Raw genomic sequence first — 25,231 nt, 5'->3', positions numbered from 1 at the left:
ACTGAGGACAGAATGGTTCATTCTCTGGTATGCCAGGGGCTTGACAGCTCTAAAGACCCAACAGGAATTCATGTGGAATAATGGATGCTCAGTAATAAAGAAAGAAGCTCAAATGAAAATAAAAATCAAACACCAAACACAGATAGCCCTGTGGCCTCTTTTTGGGTGGCCCTCTAGGAGAGCATTTTCCTACAGGCAGGAAAATGAGTTTGACTTGGTCGTGGTGACATCATTTCAGATTAAACGACTGAATTTAGTTTGTCCCTTTAAACATGCTCCTTTTACACAGTCATCATATTGAAAACAGGACCACCTGTGAGTGAAGTGTTCTAGGGCAATATTGATAATATGGAAAGCTCATATTTCCCCCTAATTTTAAAAGATATTTGTTATTAAAAATTGGAAAATACAGAAAAATGTACAGGAGTGGGAAAGGCATCCTTAAATGTCATCTTTCAGGTACAACCAGTAACACATTGTCTTCACTTTTAGTCTTTTCTCTCAAATGACTTCTTCGATGCTCCCCATTTCTTTGTTTTCCCTTCCTGGCATTCTGTTACTCAGATGCCGAATATTATGATCTAGTCCTTTCACTTTCATATTTCCCTCTTCGATCCTCCACATGTCTTTTTGTTTCACTTTATATGTCATTTCCTTTTTCTTCTAACTCTTCTATTGATTTTTTTTTCTTTCATTTCTATCATGGTCCTAATTTCTGTGAGCTTTTTGTTCTCTGAATTACAAAAAAAAAAAAAAAAAAAATTCTTGTTTTATGGCTGTGATATCTCTTCTCTTTCAGAAAATATTAACTTTTTTTCCTGGAAATTTTCTTCTCCCTCCATGATGTTTCACTCAATATGCTTTTGTTTTCATTGTTTTACTTGATGCTCATCTTAGAATCTTCTCTTAAACACTTGGAGACTTGTCTGCCCACTTATCCAAGAGGGAAACACGAAAAAACTGATTGAAAGCTCTGCACATCAAGGGCTTCTTGACAGTTGTCCATAGGGATTCTGCTGGGTCCTTTTGTTGAGGGTCTTCCCTATTCCTCCAATATCAGTATCAACATCAGTATATCTAGTCTCTTGTCCTGGCCTGTTCAGATTTTCTAGAAAAGGCTTCTGTAATACCCACAGGGAAGATATAAGGCTGAAAGCCAAGTAGAGGAAGACGATGAAGAGTCTCAGGATTCAGTTACCTTTTACTTAAAATCCTGATTTTAGGATTTTAGCCCCCACCCTCAGCTGTGCCTACTGTCCCTTGGTCCAGAGACTCTATTTTACCCCCTGCAGAGAATATACCTCCAGTTCTGCCAGAGTGGAGAAGGGACAGTAGCCTCTGTGTGAGGAGAGAGAAAAGAATCAGAAGCGCTAACTGCTTCTTAGACTCCTGGCTAATCTTTCTCTTTAGCTCCGTCTCTTCCTCAGTCCCAGGGGTACTTGGTGCTGCTAATTCCTGTCCTTTTTGAAGAGTTGCACAGTGTAAACCAGGTGGCTTCTTAGTTTTACCCCACAGTCAGCTTCAAAGGCAGTGTTTTTCAGTCACCTGAGCTATTTATCACCTCTAAATTTATTTTCCAGTCTCCAATTGTATTGCTGTTCTTTCCCCTACTATCACTTTGTCCTTGCAGGTTTATATCGTTAAAACAAAAATCATTCTAGTGTCATTTCGGTGCAATTTCATGAAGAAGAGGAAGTTTAAAAATATACTCAGTCTGCCATCACTGAGAATCTGAGCTTTAATTTTTACATTTTTCTAATTTTTTAAAACACTTGAGATCATGTACATTTCTACATCCTACTTTTTCATATTTTCAAGGAATTAGGACCTTAATCTATAATCACTTTTATTTAGGAAGGAGGATCTCTCCCTCCCCCCACTCAATCTTTTAGAAAATGTCCTTTTTATTTCAGTTTTTGAAAAGCACCAGAACTGGTCAACCTAAAGCCTAAACTAGTTACTTGACTCGTTAGTGCCACCTTGTGGCCCTGGGAAAGGTGGCAGGCTAAAGAAACCCTCTTACACTTCAATAGTTGGCATTTAAGTATTTCTACTCAAAGGCAAACTCTGTCTTTAAACTTAAACTTCTGCATCCACATTCAGAGCTCTAATCATGATCACCAGTGACATTATTAAAAACCCAGTGGTCTCTGTTTATCATGTTCTTCCTCCTAAAAACATTTCTCTTGGCTTCACTGAGGTAATCCTCTACCTTTTTTCTCCTACAACACTGACCACTCCTTCTCAGGCTCCTTGTCTACTGTTCCTCCTCCTCAGTAGGTTTTAGACCATTAAATATTGCTTCAGGGCGCAGGCCTAGCCTATTTACCTCAATCTCACCACTACCGTGTTTCCCCGAAAATAAGACCTACCCGGACAATAAGCTCTACTGCGTCTTTTGGGGCAAAAATTAATATAAGACTTGGTCTAAATTTACTATAATATAAGACAGGGTCTTACCTAATATAATATAATATAATATAATATAATATAATATAATATAATATAATACCGGGTCTTATATTAATTTTTGCTCCAAAAGAGATTGTCCGGCTAGGTCTTATTTTGGGGAAACACGGTAGATGATCTCCCCAACTCTTATAGATTTAAATGCCATCTAAAATAAGCATGCTCTTTGTAAAGACAAAGTCCTAGGATGATGGTGAGGGCTCTAGGATGGACATCTGCAAGAAAAAATAATGTCTAAAAGGACTCAAATGGCACTGATTCACTTAACATAGATGTGCCTATCGAACCAGGGAATGCTTTGGAAGGTAAACTCAATATAGCTGATGTCTTAACATAAAAATGGGTAATGGTTAAAAAATAAATACAGAGATTATCATAAATAAATAAATAAATAAATAAATAAATAAATAAATAAAATAAGCATGCTCTTTGACTTCTACATAAACCCATTTAAATGCATATAAAGATGACTCCCAAATTTCTCTTTGCACGCTGGACTAAACTCATCACCAGCTGCCATGACATCTCTACTTTAATGACTAATAGGTATTTTTGAACTCAACATGGCCAAAACCACTTGATTCCCAGCTACCTAATCTATTCCTCCCAGACTTCCTCACCCAATAAATAGTACCACGGTCCACACAGTTGCTGAAGCCAGAACCCAGGAGTCCTCCTCAATTCCTTCCTTTCTGACTTCACACTGATACAGCAGCAAGTCCAGATGACCCCTCCTCCAAAACATACCCCCAATCCACCCACTTCTCCATCACCGTAGTCCAAGTTCCACTACCTTAGCCCTCTGCCACTTGACAGTCTCCTAAATCATCTCCCTACCTCCACTCTCACTCTCTACAACCCATTCTCCATACTGCAGCACTAGTTGTCTTCTTAAAGTAAAAAGTGTATCCTGTCATTCCCCTGCATAAAACCAAACAGCTTCCCTTTTATTCCTACTAAGAATAAAATCCAGACTGTTACCAACCATGGCCTTTAAGATACCACTATATGTCCTGGCCCCCACCTATCTCTTTTACCTCACCTCCTCCCACTTTCTCCCTTGTTCACTGGGCTCCACTCACATTGGCCTTTCTAACCTGCAAAGACACCAAGCTCATTTCTGCTTTAGAACCTTTGCACTGGCTGTTCCTTCTACCTCAAATGCTCAATCCTCTGATCCTCGCACAGCTAAGCATTTACATCATTCAAGTCTCCAAATGAAGCCACTTCCTCTGTGTGGCTTTTCCTTACCACCTACTTTTCTCTCATCTTACCCTAGTCATTCACTAACACCTCTGAAATAAGCATGCTGTTTGACTTCTACATAAACCTATCTCTCCGTAGCTCAGGTAGTTGGAGCGCCATGCTCCTAACGCCAAGGTCGCCGGTTCGATTCCCACATAGGCCAGTGAGCTGCGCCCTCTACAGCTAAGATTGTGAACAACAGCTCTCCCTGGGTTGCCGTGAGCAGCCGAAGGTTGGCATGAGCTGCTGCCTCAGCTGGGGGGAGTGCAAAGCTCATAATACCAGCATGGGCCAGGGAGTTGTGTCCTACACAACTAGACTGAGAAACAACGGCTTGAACCAGAGTGGGGAGGGAGGTTGTCTGTAAAAACCCCAAATTCAATCAAATACTTGCTGACCACCTTCTATGAATAAGACAGCATAGGAAATGAAATGGTTGTGCCCTAACCTTAGTTAAAGCTTCTTCATGGCTTGGCTGGTCATCATGACACCAGAACTTAAAATTTTTTGCATTGCCAGAAATTTGGGAAAAACTCTAAGATACTCCCAGCCCACCGCTATCCTCGTTTTACATACATACCATGTATAGGATGTGAAATCCCATATAAGGACTCACCTGCAGATGTCTACGGCATGTTTAACTTGAGTCCTGGGCCTCAGGGTAAATTTGTTACCATCCCTCTCTGGCACTGTTCTCTCGCCCCACAGCACCCTTGGAACACACATCTTCAACCATCTTTCTGGGAAAAACTGTCCTCATTGTTCATTGAGTATTGTCCACCTGTTCCACATGGCGTGATAACAGCCCTCGTTTTTCTGTGCTTTCTCTCTGCCTCCAAAGGGAACAGAATGTACCTAATCACAGTTGCACTTAAAGAGACACAATTGAGACTCAGCCATGAAAAGCAGGAGCTTATCTGGTTTCTTTCTTGGCCATTGTAAAGACACAGATTCAAGGTGACCGACCGATCATTAGAACTGTGGTCATGGGACAGAGAAAAAGGTTTACCTGTGGGGCTCTGCTTCTTCATCTATAAAATGAGCAAGACAGACAAGATGAGCTTTCTAACCTCAGAGAGGAACTCCAACCTTAGCCCCAGTAGGAGAGGGTTTCGTTGATCTCCAGCATTTTCTCCATGGATCCAACACCCAACTACTTCAAACTCCTAAGGCACAGGCCTGACTCCAAATGAGGACAAATTCTCACTTTGGTTCCTGCATGGCTGTCACAGAAAGAGCAGACTGACACAATGTCAGCACACCGATGTCTTCCTACCTGAGCAAGACCAGGGCTTTCTCAGTCCTGAAGACCATTCGGTAGTTGACAAGAACAGGTTTCACAACAGGTCTGCAGCAAGCCCTTTACTCCAGGTTTAGTTTTCATACTCTATAACATCTGTCCTATTTATACCTTAAAATCAGAAAATTATTTTGGAAGTGGGATTATACGACTCTCTCTCTGAGGAATAAAATATAGTTAAGAATTCTTAAAAAGCAGCAATGTTAAAAGGCAGGGGAGCCGCTTAAGGTACTGCTCACTCTCCCAGGGTCTGGACCCTGACAATTCTACATGCAGCCGTGGTTTTGCCATCAGGTCACTCCTGTCCTGCCCAGACCACTACAGACGTGTTTTACTGTTGGAAAGGAAAGATGGGGAGCATAAGGCCTCATTTCTTCTAACTGGGCTTAACTCAGCTCACCCAGGGCAGAGCTAGGGTTTCAGAGACTGCCAATCAACACTTCCTCTCCAGTGCCCTTTCCCAGACAACACTATATACAATCCCATTCTCCCAGCCCCAGCTTGATTAACCTGCTTAACATTTGTTCAGCCTCAGTAAACAAGAAACTTTATACATATGCTTAACACCTGGGGTGAAGAAAGAGAGGAAACATAAATGTTTCTTTGATGTGCAACTTCAATTACTCACACAAGCTTGTCTCACTGTGTAATATTTTAATAAAGATGCCAGATAAATCCTTGGTAAATGACAATTTAAATTCCTGCTTCAGGTAAAAATAAATATATTAAGTACTAACATACTTGCCACATGCAGGAACAAAGTAATATGTACTGTTAATGTCCCAGGACTGTGGAGCATTTTTGATGAGATAAATTCAAGGATAGTATCTGTTCACAAAAACAGATACTATTAACTTTATAAGTAAAGCAAAGTATTCTGGTTCATTTTAAGCAAGTCGGGATGCCTTTTTATTGAGATATAAATCACATATAACATTATATTAATGTCAGGTATACAAAATGATGATTTGATATTTGTATATACTGTGAAATGATCACCACAATAAGCCTAGTTAACATCCATCACCACACGTACCGTAGTTACAATTTTTTTTCTTGTTATGACAACTTTTAAGATCTATTCTCTTAGCAACTTTCAAATACACAATATAGTATCAACTACAGTCATTATGCTGTACACTGAATCCCATGACTTATCATTTTATCATTAGAAGTTTGTACCTTTGACCCCCCCAGACACCCATTTTGCCCATCCCCCACCCAGGATGCCTTCCTATGCTTGTTTCAGCCACAGGATTGAATATGCAATGTGTAGAGCTCAACTTTAAAAAAACCACAATGTAATAGAGGAGAATGAATTACAAATTTGGAGTCAGAAGCTTTGGTTTTCAGCCTCAGTTCCAGTAATTACTAACAAAGCTGCTTCAAGTTAATGATCGCATGTGTGAGTTTTATCCTTATTATCACCAACACTACCATTATTTCCGTCTTACAAATAAAGGAAATTTATACCATTTTCCCTGATCATCATGAGATCCAGACCCGATGCTGTCTTTGAAAGTGTTTTATTAGCAGCTTATAAAGCTGTATACATGAGACAGTGATTCATTCTACCAGGAACAGGCTCTATTTTCCACTGTCCACACTGTAATATGTATCAAGAGCCTTAAAACTTCATACCTGATGAAACAAGATGGAACAAGAGTGATGGGTCTATGAGAGCTCGTCATACGATTCTCTCTGCTTTTGTATAGGTGCGCAATTTTCAATAATAAAGTTTTTACAAGTAGTTGATTTTTTTTTTATTTCCCTTCTCAAGATATAGAATATTTTCACAGCACTATGATTTTCCTGGTTTTCCATTTTTACAACCCAAGTTGATTGACAGGGTTCTCTAGAGATTCGTCAATCCTACCCACAGAGGTCTCCTTTGGAAAGTAGACAAGGGATGTTCACTTGAAGATGGGGATGATCAATACAGAGCCACGTATCTTTTTCAGGAAGACTGACCCTTTTTTCTAACTGGTGGCACCATAATAGGAGTTCCCTTCAGCTATGCTCTCCAACCAGTACAGGCTGGGGCAATTTCTGGTGTGGGCATTAAAGCACTTGATCCTGTATTTGATCCTTATCATTTTTGTTCTAAAATATTAATCATATGCTTTGGGTTGGTTCTCTGTTCATTTCTTTTGCTGGGCAATTAAAATGTCCTTTTAATCTGAAGACTCATGTCCTTCAGCTTTGGAAGATTTTCTTGTATTATTTCTTTCATAATTTCCTTCCCTCAGTTTTCACTGTTCTTGCAATCAGGAACTCTTCAGAGTCAGATACTGAACCCGTGAGACTATCCTGTATGTCTCTTATCAGTCTTTCTTCCACATTTTCAGTATTTTTGCACTTTTATTTCACTTTTCAACTACTTTTTTGTCTGTTTTACTTTCCAAGGTTTTTTCATCTTCATCTTCCAACTTTACTCTTCAATTTTATTTCAGCAATCATGTTTTAACTTCCAAAAGCTCTAATTACGATTTGTCCTTTTCCAATAGCATCCTGTTTTTGTTTAGTAGATTTTATACCCCCTTGAACTCTTAGTGAACACTAATAAGAATTTCTTCCAAACTATTTAATTTTTATAATCACATACTTGGTTCACCATGGGTTCTATTTATATGTCCATAATGTTAGTCATATTCTGATGCTGCCTACCCAGGGAGAAGAAAACCTGTACCACATGCAAATAGGCAATAGTTAATTAGTTTTTTGATAATGACTACAATAAAATACCTAAGTGCACAAGAAATGAGCCAGCTTACCTTCATGGAGTCAGAGTATAAAATATATTCCCTGAGTACAGGTAGAAAGTCTTCTGTCATGTCATCTGTCAGCTCTTCCAAAGCTGTGGAGCAGTTTCCGATGCAAGCTGACACACCCTCCAGAGGTTCAGCCAGCTCCCCCTCTAAGGCGCTCCACGTGGAGTACACAGGCCCATATTCTCTCAGCTCTACAAGGTACTCTAAAGGTGGAAGAGAAATCAGTAAGATCTGGCTGGGCAGCAATCACTGGTATTAGTGACTCAATAACCACTGCAGCCAAGAGCTCTCTCTACATTAAGATGTGTTTCCTTGGCCAGTCACCTACCTGAGCACACTCTCTTTTAAAAATAACACTGCTTAAAACATAATATTTTTAATCTTGAAAAGCTAATGTTACAGCTTACATCATAACATTAATCAACTCCACACCATAATGGGAATGCCATGCCTCTGAATAATGGAGACCACAATGCCTTCTGGGGAAAAGTCATAGGAGCTATAGCCACCAAATAGCTTAAAAAATAACTACTCTCCTACCCACACAGTGAAGCAGTGGGTGCAGAGTTTCATATAGGGCTAAGGGGACGTTTTTAAAAGGGGGGGAAAAAACCCACTCACAATGGAAACATAATAGAATTCTAGAAAACATTTGATACAGGAGGTGGTCTTACATAGGCAGACTCACTCTCTCACTCAGGCATCACCCCAACACCTTGGTCCCAACAGAATTCACTCCAACTGGTCCTTCGGTGTGCATGGTACCTAAAGCTATCTCCAAAATCTGCAGTACCCACATGACACCATCGGTGGGTAAATGAGAATTAAAGCACAGGGAACAAGAAAATCTGGCCTATTATTTGTCACCAGGATTCTTGCCAGGACAATAAAATGCTGTTACCATTTTTTTAGTAACCAATGGATGGCAACTACTGGTGAATTCTTTTTAATGTGTTTCACATCACGTGTCAGCATGATCATTAACATGGTTCAAGGTCTGTCTGGCTTACAGGTGTATAGGAAGTCAAAGGCCCCAAAATTCTGGGATACAGAAAAGCAAGTGACCACAAGAGGGGTGGGAAGGAACTGGTGGCCACGACCAGGAGGAATAAAGAAACGCCTCGTAATTTCCCAGGTAAGAACAAGTGGGTTTTAAATGCAGCAGGGATGGGGTAGATGAGTCAATTTCAAGTCTGAAGGCTCCTTTGGATCATAATTTCGGCACACACAAGTCACCATGCCACCCTTTTGAACCATCTTTCTGCTGAAAAAGATACGTAAGTTTGTTTTTCTAAATGATCATTTCTATGAATGCAGGGAAGTTGAGTGAAGGTCTCCATTTTGAAAGCTGAAGTTAAGAAACAGAAAAGTGGGAAAGTCTAGAGGCTCAGACATGGTTGTTTGTCCTGGGGAAAGCAAACACAAGGCTGAAACACAGGGCAAAGGATGGAGCGCAAAATTAAACTCTGGTCACAACTACCAGCTCCCCTTCTTGTATTTATTTATTAGTTTTATAAGTAAAGTTCTAGTTCTGTCACTCCAGCATTTCTGCAGTTGACTCTGCTTAGCACACATGAATGCCATTTCTGCAAATGTTGTCCCTGGGCATGACAAGATCTCAACAAAGAGCTCACCTATTTCTTCTTTGATGATCCGCTGGGCTATCCGATCTATGGTTCCCAGTTTGAGGGCAAATGTGTCTAAGTACTCTCCTATGGCTGCGAACTCAAGAGGCCGACTCCTAAGCTTGTAGCCTCCGGTGACATGCTTGACGGACTCGCCCACTCTGGTCAGCAACGCCATGCCTTGCTTCTTGTAGGCATTCAGGTCCTAAGATGACAAATGAACAAACTCAAAGGGCTCAATCACTCGCACAGCCAGGACTCAGTAAACCAACTCCTTTCGGCAGTTGCTTTTTGTAAATGGGGGACTCAGAAAATAAGGAGCTGAGTGAGAGGACCTAACCACAGACACAAAAGTGTGTCCTCCCCAAGTTAATTAACACCTTGAATATTTTTTTATAGTTATTCAGCAGTACCTATATGATGGCTGCACCCATTCTGCTGAAGATGAAAACACTGATCTCAACGTAGCTGATACTGAGTGTCCCCTACCTCTCCCAGCATGAGTGGATTCTTCAAGACACTTCTAGTTTGTGATAAGATCAAGTCATCATAAGGAAGAGGCATGCTTCTGCATTTGCAGTGGCAGAACATGTAAGTGGGTAATTGAATAACAAGACCAAGTTATTCATGATGTGTTAAAAGAAAAGATGGGGGAATTGGGGGGAGGAAAAGATGGGGAGCTGGGGAGTTCTGGAGATTAGTTGCACAACAATGTGAATATACTTAATACTTATGAGCCGTCTATTTTCAAATGGTTAAGACGGTAAATTTTGTTATGTGTACGGGTGTGCCAAAAAAATGTACACACATTTTAAGACATGTTATGTATGTATTACTTTTCAAAGTTGAACTGAATTATGGTAGCAATGTGTAGTATGATGCTCGCTCAAAAGATGTTTTTGGGAATGACCGATTTTACTTCCAACAAGGTGGCGCCCCACTGCACTTCCACAGAGACGTGAGAGCTTACCTTGATGAGAATTTGCCAGGACAATGGATAGAACGAAGAGGTGTGGTTGACTTTCCCCCACATTCTCCTGACTTAACACCCCTTGACTTCTACCTATGGGGGACCTTAAAGGATGTGGTATACCATAGAAAACCGGCTACACTGGTGGTACTTCGGGAAGAAATTGAAACTGCATGTGTAGCAATACAAGTGGACACTTTGGTCAACATTGCTCAAGCAGTAGTTCTTCATAATCAAAAGTGTCTGGATGCGGATGGTAACCACTTTGAGCACCTCTTGTAATTGCAGAAGTCAAACGTGACTTGTATTCATCTTTTGTTATCGGTATATATTGAGTATTACAATTTTAATACAGTTTTTTCCTTTCTTAAAACGTGTATACATTTTTTTTTGGCACCCTCTGTATTTTACCAACATTAAAAAGAAAAAAGAAATATAGAAAACATGGGGTCATTCAGTGTATATAGTTCAGCAAGCAAAACTCAACTAGGGCTAGAATTTGTTCAGTTTACACAAGCTAACTCCCCTTACTCACATGAAGTTGGATGTTGATTAAGACATGCAAGGACATTTTTAAAAATTATTTCATACTGCTTGGCCCACAGATAAATCACACACACATCCCTTCCTATTTATACAAACAGAATGTTAATTCCTAGTTCTAGAAGGGCCCAGATTCCTGTGACCTGGGATCTAAGTCTCCCCACCACCCTTGCCTCTCTCTGTTTAATAAAAATGACTAAGCTTGAAGGCCTGCCTGGACAGTGGGCCTGTACTTTGGGTAAATCAGTGAGTTGTGCTTTTGGGGAACAGAATGGAGTTTACTTACTGTATAAGCTGAAAGAACTATATCTGAGGATCCGTTCACCAGGCAATACTTATTTTAAAAAAGAACACAAGTTTGACCTATGGGGCAAAAGGCCTCCAGTGAAAAAGAGAAGATGAACGGGAATATCACCAATGAGGCTAAATGCCAACTGAGGTTTTAAAAAAAATTCAAACACTAAAGGATTATGCCATGCGGTTTCCACTGTCTGGAGAATGGCATCCTCTATAATGGCTTTAATGTCAACTGATGCAATCTGTAAATATTTCTCAATTTTGCCATTTTGAAAAAGAAAACTGAAAAGTACCTGGGCCTCAGTATCCTTGCCAACGCAGAACACATTACCTATGGCCTGAATATGGAAATATGGTACATGAAAGTAAATGGATGGAGCTGGAAGGAAGCTGGCATGAGAGTCTGGGCATGAGATCCCATTTCTGCCAACAAAGTAGAGTACCTCAGGTTTTCTAGCCAGTTCTGCCAGCAGGGAAGTGCAGAGAGAAATCAGTGAATGATCAATTTGAGTTTGAATACACAAAATCTGGCAGCTAGTAGACCCCAAATATTTCTCTGGCAAAGGCTTAGAAAATGCCCACCTGATAGGAACCTGGCTGTGGGCTGAACCACTCTTGGTCAGACAGTAATACAGAGCGTAAGTGTGGCCTCAGACCACAAAGAGCCAATTTCAAGTCCTAGTGATGCCACTGGAACATGTACAGACTCCATGAACTTCAGTTTCCTCATCTATAAAATGGGGTTACGAGGAAACACTCACAGGGTTCTTGTGAAGGACATCCTTATCAAACACTCGATAAACGTTCTAACCTTTCTGTGCCCACGGTTGGTCAGAATGGCCTTACCCAGTAATATGCCAAGAAGTATTTAAGGAAACACGTCTCTGCTTTCAGCAAGTGAAAATACTCTAACTTCTGCTGCTGTTGCAATGGGGTGTTTCTCCTGAATTCTCACGAAGAAGCCACGCTAATGTAAATGTTCATCAAAAACACAGAGCAGGTCAATGACGCCCACTATAGCATGCCATGCATGAAGGTGGCTTGTGAGAGATCCAAACGGCTTTTAAGAAGAAGCCCAAAGAATGCTAACTTGGGGGAAGAAATATGGAAAATTCTGTCCTTACCTTAGCAGTAAGAAAAACATTAAAGTGTTCATTGAAAGATAGCACAGGATGATCCGTAATTCTTTTTAGAAATTTATCCAAAGCTTTTCTTCTGGTCTCCACAAACTCTTCTGAAAAACGATCCACAACACCTTTCACCACAAACTTCTCAGGAAGCGGCTATGAAGACAGGAAGAAAATATTCAGAGTAACTGATAAAATGGTGCACAGAAAAACCACCAGGCTAACAAATCATTCTATGACTCAACTGTCCAAGAACAGTATTTTTCTTTTATTTACTTATATCTTTTTTTTTTTTTTTGCCAAGGTATTCATCTGGCATCTTGGACCCTCTGCCTCCAAGAACAGTATTTCTTAATCAGTCAGATCTTTATGTAGCTAGTCATCGGTATAAACCTTTTTGAAAAATATAGATGGAATAAATCACAACTACCCTGTCAATGTTACAATGCAAGAAATAAAACACTAGAGCATAAACCAGACAAACAAAGAAAGAAACAAAAACTCACAGACACAGACTATGTGTCAGTTCAGTGGTTACAAGAGGGTAAGGGGAGAGGGGATAGAAGAGGTTAAAGGGGGTCAAATATTTGGTGATGGAAGAGAACTGACTCTGGGTGGTGAACACACAGTGTGATATATAGATGATGTGTTACAGAATTGTACACTTGAAACCTATGTAATTTTATTAACCATTGTCACCCCAGTAAATTTTAATTAAAAAACAACATAAACAAAAACAGAAACAAAATAAAACACTAGTGCATAGGCCATGCAATACAGAAGACAGTTAGTCAATGTTTATCTAGTAAATCCAATAGTATAGTTATCTTTACCTTGCTTGATACCACAGATGATATAATGAGAAAGTTAGGACAAGATAAGACATTGTAAAGAAGGCAGACAACATCAAACACAAAAATGTCTTTAAATATAATAAGATTCTACTCCTAGTTCAAGGGATAAAAGAACTTGGTGGATGTTGAAATAAGTACATTAGGCAAACCCATGTATCTAAAAAATACCTTTCCCAAGTCTTTTTTGTTTGTTTAGGTTTACACTCAAAATTTTTTACAGATGTAACTTCCTTTACTCCCCTTAAACAAATTTCTCTATCCTATGTATTGTCAACCAGTATTGTGGGCAATTTCAAACTACCCAGCTACCAAAGTATCTCTGAGCTTTAACCTTTCTGTGTAGTAGCTTGATTAAATGCTTGATTAAAAGTCCTTCCTTGTTAAGTTACTGCCACCACAAGAAACAGAGTATCTGCAAATGCACAATTAAAAATGTTCTGGTATGAAATATTAAAAGCGTATTTACATTAAAAAATGATCTTACTATTTTTCCAAAGATATACTAATGGCTCAATAAGCATATGAAAAGATGTTCAACATCATCAGTTATTAGAAAAATGCAAATCAAAACCACAATGAGATATACTTCACAACCCCTAGGATGGCCATAATTTTCTTTTAAAGAAAGAAGAAGAAAAAAACAAATGTTGGTGAAGACGCGAAAAAATTGGAACAAGCATTGACGTTTACAACCTCTTCAAATCTCATATGGCCACGAAGAGATTTTTTTTTCTTTTAAGTTATAAACCCTTGAAGACCACAAAACAAAAGCAAACAAACAAACAAAAAACCCAAAAAACAAAAAAGAAAAACACAGAAATAGGAAACAAGAACTTAGCCAACCCCAAAAACTGGACTCCTAAGCCACTTGGAGTGGAAAAGCCAAGAAGCAACTCAGATTGATAACACAAAATCTATTAAAGGTTTAGGAACTGGCAACACCAGCATCCCGGGAAATGAAGTAGTTGGGGTGTGTAGGAATTCGACATCTTGAACTTGAAAGACCTTTGAAAAATCAGTATGTTCTATTAATAGTTCTTGAGTAAAGACCCTACTGCCATGCCTCCTAGGTTAATCCTTCATATCTGCCAAGTTGTTTGACTTTGGTCAAGTTTCTATAATCTCTTGGTACCTCAGTTTTTTCGTCTGTAAAAAAAAAAATAGATAACAATAGTACCAACCTTGTAAAGTTGTCATGAGGATTAAATTAAGCTATAAGGTTGACCATGTTTCGATCAATTCCTGCCACAGAGTAGACACTCAATATAAGTGTGTGTGTTTTTGGTTGTAGCAGTGGCAGCACTTCAGGGGACTACTTACTCATCTTCAGGGAAGCCACTGTTCAGTAGAATCTTTAGATGGTGGGAGTGTTCAGAGAAGAGGCTAAAAATTGAGGGATTTCTTTTTAATAGAGAAGGAGTTCTAGAGGGCACAGTGGAAAGGTTTAGCAATGAAGGAAGGGAGGGGAGTAGAGTCAGGAATAAAATTACAGAGCCACATGGGGGTAGCATGTCCAAGTCAGATGTCCAGTAGAGCTTACACTTGGGTAGAACACTAGAAATGTATGACCGGGTCAGACACATAGGCCACCCAGCTAAATGTTCTGTCATCAGAGAAGCTGTCTTAATAGGGTATGGTTGTCCTTTAAGATGCTTCCTTTATTCTGCCCAATTCTCCCATTCCCTTAGGCAGCCATTCTCCTTAAACCCTACATGCAACTGCCAACCTTCCATGTTAAGAGATTAGCATCTCTCTGAAGGAGGAATCAGGTGTAAGGGCGTCACCTGGAAATTCCCTAACCATTTTGCTTCCTCCACAGAAACTCATCTATTGGGCACCAGCCTCACCTCCGTTCCTCAGGGCCCTGTGAGGACATACTCCTCTCCAAAGCTAACTATTCCATCTGTTTCCTGGACGCATTAGTTCACTGTCATGCACTTGTCATCAGTTAATTATACGTTTTCTTCAGTATCTTCAACATCTCCTCATGCAGCTCTACTTCCTGAGTTTACAAAAATATGGCTAGTTCTCGTTCTACCTGAAAAAACAAAACAAAACAAAACAAAACCCCAACTATCCTTTGACTTTACATCTCCTCTCCCCTCCTTCCTGTCTCATTCAACCTTTTTGAAAAAAGTCATTTATCTCTACTTCCGCTCTTTCCACTGATTTCTCAACCCCCAACCTGCCTCCAGGCCAAAACAAAGCTGTCTCTGGCAATGCCCTCGACGCTGCGTTTCTCTGCCACATCCTTACCCAATGCAGAAACTGCTCTTTTAAAGATGAGCAGTGATTTTCTAATTACCAAATCCAGTGGACATTTTTCTGTTCTTATCTCAGGAGTCCTGTTGAGCATTCTCTCATTTGCTTATGATGAAAAGGAGTTGGGACGAAGGCAGAATGAGCAAATAAGTGGTTAGGTGTGCCTCATTGAACGTAACAGATAACCTCTTGAAATAGTTATCCATTCTTCAGATTTAGTACATTGAACTTTATGTTTAATGAATCAGGGAAGCTTGCTACTTAAAGGAACCCTGGAGTGAATCCTTTTGCAAAAAGAATTTCCTTCTGTAGTTGGCATTATTATTCCCAAATGTACATGGCTTCGAAAATTTGTTTCTTCCTATTTCAAGCTTCCTTAAAGAGACACACCTACTCTCAGTCTCACCTTTACAATTACCTCCTGGGTTGTTTATGCATCAGAATCTGGGTTACTAGTTAAATCAAGGGCATCTATACTCTGTAAATGAGATAATTAATCTCAAGTGAAGAGCTCAATACAGCTTCAAGCACACGGTGAATGTCTAATGAATGCCAGATATTTTTATAAATTTGTAAACACTGAGAACAGAAAGCAAAAAGGAGAGTGAACTAAAGGGTGAAACTTCCCTATATCTTTTAAGCCAAATGCTTTTAAAAATCATCTGAGATGCCATTTCTCACCCATTAGGATGGCTATAAAACAAAAAAAAGAATAACAACAAGTGTTGGCAAGTATGTGGAGAAACTGGAAGTCTCATCCATTGCTGGTGGGAATATAAAATGTCAGATCCTCAAAAAATTTAACATAGAATTACCATATGATCCAGCAAGTGCATTCCTTGGTATATAACAAAGACAACTAAAAGCAAGTGTTCAAACAAAAACTTGCACAATAAATGTTCAAGCAGCATTATTCATAATAGTTGGGCTAAAGAAAATGGGGAATGGAAAGTGATTACTTAATGGGCATGGGGTTTCTTTTGGGGGTGATGAAAATGTTCTGGAATTAGTGGTGGTGATTATAAAACATGGTGAATATAGTAAAAGCCACTGAATTGTACACTTTAAACTGGTGAATTTTATCTCAATTACAAACAAACAAACAAAACAACGGTGTGATGATGGTGTTACCATAGGCAGAAAGAAGAGGCCCACAGAGGGAGAGAGAGGGAAGGAAAGGAAGGAGGACATGAGGTGAGACGAAGGAAACTAAGGAGATCATTCTTAAGAAAAGGTGCACCTACAGCTAATTGTAATGGATTATAATACTATTAGCACTGAAGGCAGGGAAAATCTCCACCCTCTGTGTCACCATGACAGTTCCAACAAAGGCCAAGTAAGAACACAGGAGTCCCACCTCCCGAGGGGAAGGAGTAGTCAGTGTGGACCTGCCCTGGGAATGCTTAGGATTCCACCCCTAAAACTTGAATATTTCCTGCCTTCATTCAAATAAAACCCTAAGCTTCTTTGTTCTTTTGGGCAGTTGCTCTTCTTTTGGCCGTGCTCACTCTCACACCTTTTTGAGAGCGCACTATTTCTTTTCTTTTTAAGAAATCTACCGCTTGCGTGGCATCGTTTGCTTGACTTTCTTGAATTCTTTCCTGTGATGATACCAGTGACCCATTCTCCTGTAATAATGGAAAATGTCACAGAGGAGAGAAGCTGCTCCCCTGCTGGCTCTGAAGATGGAAGAAGGGGCCGTGAGCCAAGGAATGCAGGCGGCCTGTAGAAGCTCGAAAAGGCAAGAACAAATTTTCCCCTAGAACCTTCAGAGAAAAGCAGCCTTGCCTTCATCTTGATATGAACCCACTGAGGCTGACTTTGGACTTCTGACTTCCAGAACTTAGACAATAAATTTCTGTTGTTTCAGTCACTTTTTAAAAAGTCACCTGGTGAGGGAGTGGGTAGGGATAGAGATGAATCAAGATTGGCCATAGTTGATAAATGTTGAAATGGGTGATAAATACATGAGGATTTACTGCACTGAATCTCTCTACTTTAGTATATTTGACATTTTTCCATAATGAAAAAGTTTCTTTTTAAACTATATATGCATATATGTGTTGGAACTTACCAAAAATCCTATTTGCAAAGCATTATAATAACCCATTAACTATTTCAAGGTTTAACCGCAAAATATTTATATTTTTATAGCACTTGATACTTTGGTAAAACACTTGCACTTATATTCCATATTATAATAGCTTATAAGAAAGTATTTTATAATCTGAAACAAAAGCATTTTTCCTATAGATTGTCACTGAAAAGCCACTATTTCTGGATGGGAAATCTAAACAAAGATTTCAATTGCTCAGTCTTGAAAGAACTAACTTTTGTCAGCATTTAAATTGCTTTTTCTATGCAATTCAACAAATATTTAGTGCACACCACTACATGACAGAAAACTATTTTTCTTATCCTATCAAGTTAACAGAAAATATTGCTCCTAAGCAAAAATAACCAACAAATAAATAAAAGAGCATGAAGATTAAAAGCTTGGTCCCAGTAAAGAACAATCACTAAGCCTGATTTAATTCAAAATACTTGAAAGTTCAACCAATGTTTCATTACTTACTAACTTATCTATCAGGTAAACGAAAGGCATGTATATTTAACAATACAACAAAGAAGGAACCAACTAGAAAATGAAGGTAAGAGTTTTCACTGATTATTTCATATTAAGAAAAACTTGTTGCATTATGAATTTCTTCTAATCAATTCCTATGTGTTTACCACTACCCAAAATAAAAAACTGGGTGCATAATAAATATAAATGCATCCTCCCAGCAAACTTTCCTTCATAAAAACTAAAGCAAGCTTTAAATTTTCAGGTGAAATTAAACATTATAGAGTTTAATAAATGCATTTGCTTCATCTCCAAAATCAGTGCCTATAGAATCATGAAATCTATCTGCTGTGTAACTAGTTGGGTTCTAGCAAATGAAGCAGTGTTTAAAACCAACTTCTGAGCCAAAAAAATAAATTAAAAAACAAAAACATGTCACAATGAAGACTTTCTGGTGGCTCCTGCTATTAGATAACAAAGACATACAAAGTGAATTGTCATTATGGGATGAAAAATATACATATCCAGCACACTTCTAGTTTTAAGATGGCATTTTAAGAACATGATTATTTCTTTCTGCTTTTAAAAGTCCAGGGGAACAAGCAATGTAAAAAGAGAAAAATTTGTTGTAGCACCAGAAAATTCAAAGATACTAGTAACAGGACAGAATTTGTTAAAGACACAAAGCAGAAAAGATCGAGTTGAGAGAAAAGTCAGTCAATATCAACCACCTGTGATTCTACTCAGCAAAGTCAAGGTCAGATTAGTGAGGCAAGGTTGGTTAGTATGGGGGTTGGTTAGTATGGGAGGGTTAGTATGGGGGTGCTGGTCCCTGGTGAAATAAACAAAAAACAGCCACATCCTGAATCTCCGGGTTCTGGAATGTCACAAAGATATGAGAACCTTGAGGTTAATAAATTATCTCAAATCCCTTCTGGCCGACAAAGGAGCAGATCTGATAGATAGGACTGGGTTATTTCCTTAATCCCTTCAGCATGGGCAAACAGGACAAACCTGATAGATGAATTCCATTAGAAGGCTCCAGCTCCCTTCCCCAAGCAGACAAGGGAAGGTATAAAAGTAAGAACTTTTGTCTCAGTCACTGGGCACCCCCATTCAGGACCCCCTCCCGCTCGGGAGCTCTGACCCTTTGTTTTCAATAAACTATCCTCTTTTTAAAACTCTTTGCCTCTCCTGGGTCCATGTATCCATTCTTGGGTCTCATGAGACACGGTCCCAGCCGACACCCAGAAACTGCCAGCAGATCCAACATCATTTACATTATTAGGAAGCAAGGGGTTGGATGTCTCCAGCAGGGCTTCAGAAGCTGCCAAGTTCAGAGCCACAGGGGCCAGAAACAAGGGCAGGGCTCAGGACAGCCAACAGGGAAAGGTGAATGAAAGAAGTTAGGTGTTTCCCCAGAAGAATAGTCTGGCTGGCTGTTCACCTACAACTTCACATGGCTCTAATGAAGCCCAGGTGAAGTGTGAACTTTACCTCCATGCTCCTAACATAGGTGGTAGAATTTGAAAGCTCAGGAATTCTCACACAGTTTTAATCATAGTTGACACAAGTGGGCAAAGCAAAACAAAAAACTAGAAACTCACCACCGTTATTCCCTTAACTTTTCCAACTGATTCAAAAGTTTTAAAGTTCATCTTAGGAAAAAAAAGTGCAAATAGCTAGAAAAACTCTGAAAACAAAGTACATATATATTGGGAGATGGGGGCAGAGATAGAAGACCTGTCCAGTGAGACGTTGAAACGTTTGGTAAAGTTGCAATAATTCATATAGTGTAGGAGTGGCACTGGACTAAACAGAATGATGAAACAAGCGTTCAGAAACAGACCAAGAATACACAAGTCTAACAATGCACGATATAGTGTGATGCACGAACTATGATAAAGATGATTGATAAGTGGTTCTGGACAACTCACCATGTGAAAAAAGGTCCTCCCATCTTACATCAGAGTAAGTGCTACACTTGTGAATTAAAAATAAAGACAGAAGAAAATACAGAAATATATTTTTAACATTCTAGGTTAGAAACAGACTTCACAGCCAGAAACTATAAAGAAAAAATTAATTTGACTGAGAGGAAAGGGATATTATTTTTATGGAGTCAGTCCAAGATATGACAACTGGAGAAATAATAGGTATTTCCAACCGGGTTCATTTCCTTTGCAAATATGGAGTTTTTACAAACCAATAAGAAAAACAACAACAACAACAACAACAACAAAACAATAGAAAATGAAGAGGCATTCATAAAAGAAACGTCAATGTCCAAAAAAGTCATGGAAAGATGTTCAGCCTCACTAGTTAAATGAACTCAAAATTGATAAGACCTAAACGTAATAGCTAAAACTATAAAAATCTTAGAAAACAACATAGGAGCTAGGACTAGGTAATGGTTTCTAAGATAGGACACCCAAAGCATAAGCAGCCAAAGAAAAAAACAGATAAATTTGACTTCATCAAAATTAAAAATCTTTGATCTTCAAAGGACACCAATACGAAAGTAAAAAGATAACCATTAAATGGGAGAAAATTTTTGCAAGTCATCTATCTGATAAGGGATTTGTAACTAGATTCCATAAAGAACTATTACAAACTCAATAACAAAAAGACAACCCAGTTTTAAAATGGGCAAAGGATCAGAATAGATATTTCTTCAAGGAAGATAACAAATGGCCAAGACGCACATAAAAAATGTTCACATCATTAACTGTCAGGGAAATGCAAATCAAAACCACAACGAGGTATCACTTTGGCTATAGTCAAAAAGGCAGAGAATAACCAACGTTGATGGAGCTGTGGAGAAACTGGAACCCTCATACACTGCTGGCGGGAATGTAAAAGGATACAGCCACTTTGGAAAACAGTGTCAGTTCCTCATAAGGTTAAACATAGTTACATATGAGTTAGTAATTATACTCCTAGGTATACAGCCCCCAAAATGAAAACATATGGCCACACAAAAACTTACATTCAGATGTTTACAGCAGCCTGACTCATAGCTAAAAAGTAAAAACAACTCAAATGTCCATCAAAGGTGAGTGGATAGACAAAATGTGGTACATCTGTACAAATGGAATATTATTTGACAATAAAAAGGAAATGAAGTTCTGATACATGCTACAGCATGGATGAACCTTGAATATGTTATGCTAAGTGACAAAATCCAGTCACAAAAGACTACGTGGTGTATGATTCTATTTATATGAAATGTCTAAAATAGGCGAATCTCCACAGACAGAAAGTAGATTAGTGGTTGCCAGGCACTGGGAAAGGCAGAGAGTTTGGAAGTGACAGGCAAGGAGTGGGAAGTTTCTTTCCGGGGTGATGAAGAGTTTCTAAAATTGTATGATGGTTGCACAATACTCTGAATACACTAAAAGCCCTTTACTTGTACATTTTAAATGGGCAAATTGTATGGTATATGAATTATATTTCAATAAAGCTATTTTTAAAAAATAAGTGAAAATTTAAACACTAACACATGTTTACTGAGTCTCCATCTGACAATAAACTCTCCAGGGTGGGCAGGGGGAGCTCCCTTGTCTGTCTTACAACCCCTCACCTTCCCAAGGGTGCTCATCAGGCCTTGTAAAAAGACTAACACAAAGTGGATGCTTAATAATGGGTAGACACCTCCTAGCAAAGCTGCTATAAAATGAATTTCTATGGGGGAAAATTTTTGTTTGTTTCCAGTCTGACTTTCATGTTTAAGTCAGAGATGCTCTCCTACATTAAACCTCTCTCTAGCCCAGACATGCACGAAGAATTTATGAAGAAATTTAAGTCTCCACTGTCTTCTAAAGTATCTTCTTTCTCACTGCTCCTACCCAGACCATAAGAAACCATACTGAAAGATACTCTGGATCATTCCTGGGCATTCTGGAGACTCTTCCATTCTCTTTCATTTAAATTCTGGCCTCAACGTCTACCCATGCATGCTACTTTGTTTCACCAGCAGGTGTTGCTATCTAACCTTTGATTGTTAAGCACCAAACTTGAAATACACTATCTGCTGAGAGATGGAGCACAATTCCCTTTACGCATAGTGTGGGCTATGATGCATAAAGAACAACTTCTTTCCAAAGAGTACAGTATGGATAGGGAGAGAAGAAAGAGTTACTGTACAGTGGAGAAACGTGACAAGCACTACCGCAAGTCAGGCGATTAAGTTTAACAGCAACAGGGATAAATATTGCTGATAGCATGAACCCTTAATGTGATGCGTGGAGAACGGCACTCGGTCTCTGTGCTTTTCCTACCCAAAACACATTATCCCAGTCTAATCATGAGGAAAGTATCAGACAAATCTCAACTGATGGACAGTCTACAAAATGCCTCACCAGTACTTCTCAGAACTGTGAAGGTCAGCAAAAACAAGGAAAGCCCAAGAAACTGTCATGAGCAAGAACTGCTGAAGGAGACCTGATGACTAAATGTAATGCTGTATGTATGCTAGATGGGATCCTGGTTAGAAAAAGGGCATTAGGCAAAAACTGAGGAAACCTGAATAAAGGACTTTTAGGCAATAATAATGTACCATTACTGGGTCACTTAATGTGACAAATGTGCCATATTAATGTGAAATATTAATAAGCAAAACTGCATGTGGGTATATGAGAACTCACTGTACTATCTTCGCAATAATTCTGGGAATCTAAAAGTGTTCTAAAATAAAAAGTCTATTTTTAAAAAATAATTCACTAGTTAGCTGCCAATTTTGCCAAATTAAGTTTTTGGGGTTTTTTTGTTTAGGATTCTATTTTAAGGAATAGTTCCAAGGGTTTAAAAACTATAGTTTCTTCTTCAGGCACATTTTTAAGTGATTAGAAGACAGAAAAGCAGAACTTCAGGCTTGGAGAGCAGAGGGGACACGTGATGGGGCAGAAGGGGGTTCCCCGAGAAAGAATGGAGTCCCAGCCAAGTCCCATCATTTCCACCACTGCGCTGCCAACATGGCTGCTTTCAGCTTGAAAGCCCAAAAAACTGCCAGTGTCACAGCATAGTCAGCCTCTTTCAGCCATCGGAGGAAAGAAGCGTTAGGAGATGCAATGGTAACAGGAAAATTGGTAGTGCTAAGAAGTTATTCAACCAAAGTTATTACTAAAAGATAAAGCCCTGCTGACGAGGTTTATGACCCAAATTGCCCTAAAGCCACCAAAGCCCCCAAAACATCTGGGGTATAAATAATTATTTCTACTGAAAACAGGGTAGTCTGAGAAGTGCTCAATATGTATGCTGATTTTTAAGTAGTCTTTTCACTTTTATTTGCTCTGGTTCTGTTAAAGAAAAAAAAAGAGCAGATGTAAATAATAGATAAATATAATGTTCCTTAAATAAATAGAGCTAAGGTAGCTTTTGGGTTTGTTTTCTAAATGAAAAACTGTGGTTGAGTGGATTGTGTATTAGATTCCTGGTCCCTGAATTACCCATGTCTAAAGAAAGTCCAGCCAGCTGTAACCTGAGGCATCATTCTTCACCTGGTGGCAGCCATCCAAACTTTAAGAATGGTGTCCAGGAAGGGTGAGACAGTCTTTAAAGAGGCAGCAAATGAGAATTAGGACTCTCTATACTTCAAAAACGTGCCAGAATGGAAGTGAAAACCTACCCCACCCTACTCTAGAAACCGGCGTACTGTATAGAAACCAGAAACCAAAACCGAAAAAGTGAAATAGATTATTCGGTATCCATAAACATGTTTTACATACATTTGCTGGGTGAATACAGTATCAGATGTAAGGCAGCACTTGCCCGTAATTTAGGGGTGAAAACTGAGTAAACCTCCACAGGAAAAGATAACGCAAGAAAAGTGAGTAACAAGCTATAATGACTTAGTACCTACGGGAATGAGATGGGTGGGCTGCGACTCTTCCAGTTTGTTCCTCAACCAGTCAAAATCCTGGTATCTCCGACGAACAGAATATTCTGGCAGGTCAAACTCCACCCGAGTACTCTGCAAAGAAGAATGGAACAAAATAAGCATAAGGGAATAGGAGCATATCTTGGCAGAAGGGGAGGAAAAAACCTCTCTTTGACTAACCAAACTGGGCAAGAAAACATTTTCTTTTCACCAAACGCACCAGCCAAATGGCAGGGTTTAGCAATACAGAATGACAACTCTGGGCCACAAGACCCAGTTAAAAATTCAAGGATCTAGAATGAAAATGTGGAGGGTTTTCATTTCTACCATCAGGAAAAAGAACTCAACTATCCCTCAGAATTGTGTTCAGAAACATTTGATTCTTTTCCTCCAAGCTTAACTTTGAGAATTTTTTTTCAGCAGAATCTTTCCACTGAGGATATTGCCACTGAATCCAAAGCTATCAATCTGTTAAAAGAAATTACACCTCCACCCTCTGCTAAATATGCTGACAAGTTTTGCCATAGGCAGAGGGGAAACAAACAAAAAATAACAGATCACCTGCTCATTTAGGATCCAGATTAGATGAAATAGAAAAGGTTTTGCATAATCTGCCATATTCTGGCCTGAACCATAACTTTGAAATTATATTTTAGATGACAAAAAAAAAAATCTAGAAGGAATATCAAAATGTCATTATATTGAAGAAAAATATTTATCTCATCCTCTTTCCTGAATTTAAGTTTTCTGAATTATGACGATAGCACTTTGATAATGAAAACCGATGATAAATAAAATTATTTGTAGCAAAACAAGAATTTTGCACATTAATTTGCCCAAACTAAAATTGTGTCTCAGATAAACCATTTTCCCCTATGGGGGTACTGACTATACGACAGTCACAGTTCTCAGAAATTAAAGTACAAAATAAAAATGGCTTAAGCTACATTTCATAAATTTGCCCTTTTAAGCCAAAAAGTCTGTTTCAACCCATAACACCAAGAATATCTTTAAAACACATGAACAAGAGTCATTCATCAAAGAAAAAGCTGTGAACGGCTTTGGCAGTGAAAATTATGATATCATCCTCCTCAAAAGCTGTGCTCACACAATCTAGGCAAAACTGTGAAGTTAAAGGCCTGGGTCTTGGACGGACCCCCAACTAACTCTTTTTGCATCTTTTCCCCTTTTCTGAGTCCCATGCACCAGCTTATGCCATGAAACACAACCTTCCCCTATGATGGGCGGTAGGGGTGGGAAGATGGAGAGAAATTCATTCAACGTAGGTTTGTATTATCTACTGGAAGACTCCCCAAAGGAGTTA

General features: G+C 39.0%; 1 protein-coding gene across 1 annotated transcript in view; it reads right to left on the bottom strand.

Annotated features, from left to right (window-relative positions):
• SNX30 (sorting nexin family member 30) overlaps nt 1–25,231 on the bottom strand; it is a 96,468-nt gene that overhangs the window by 23,751 nt on the left and 47,486 nt on the right. The window contains exons 3-6 of the mRNA XM_033122288.1: nt 23,890–24,000; nt 12,345–12,503; nt 9,420–9,615; nt 7,789–7,988 (exon numbers count right to left, since the gene is read on the bottom strand). Of these exons, the coding sequence (XP_032978179.1) occupies nt 7,789–7,988; nt 9,420–9,615; nt 12,345–12,503; nt 23,890–24,000 (666 nt within the window). The remainder of the gene's footprint in view (nt 1–7,788; nt 7,989–9,419; nt 9,616–12,344; nt 12,504–23,889; nt 24,001–25,231) is intronic.

This window comes from Rhinolophus ferrumequinum, chromosome 12 (assembly GCF_004115265.2).
Source record: "Rhinolophus ferrumequinum isolate MPI-CBG mRhiFer1 chromosome 12, mRhiFer1_v1.p, whole genome shotgun sequence".
Classification (NCBI taxonomy): Eukaryota; Metazoa; Chordata; class Mammalia; order Chiroptera; family Rhinolophidae; genus Rhinolophus; species Rhinolophus ferrumequinum.
This window is presented reverse-complemented; position numbering and strand designations above follow the sequence as displayed.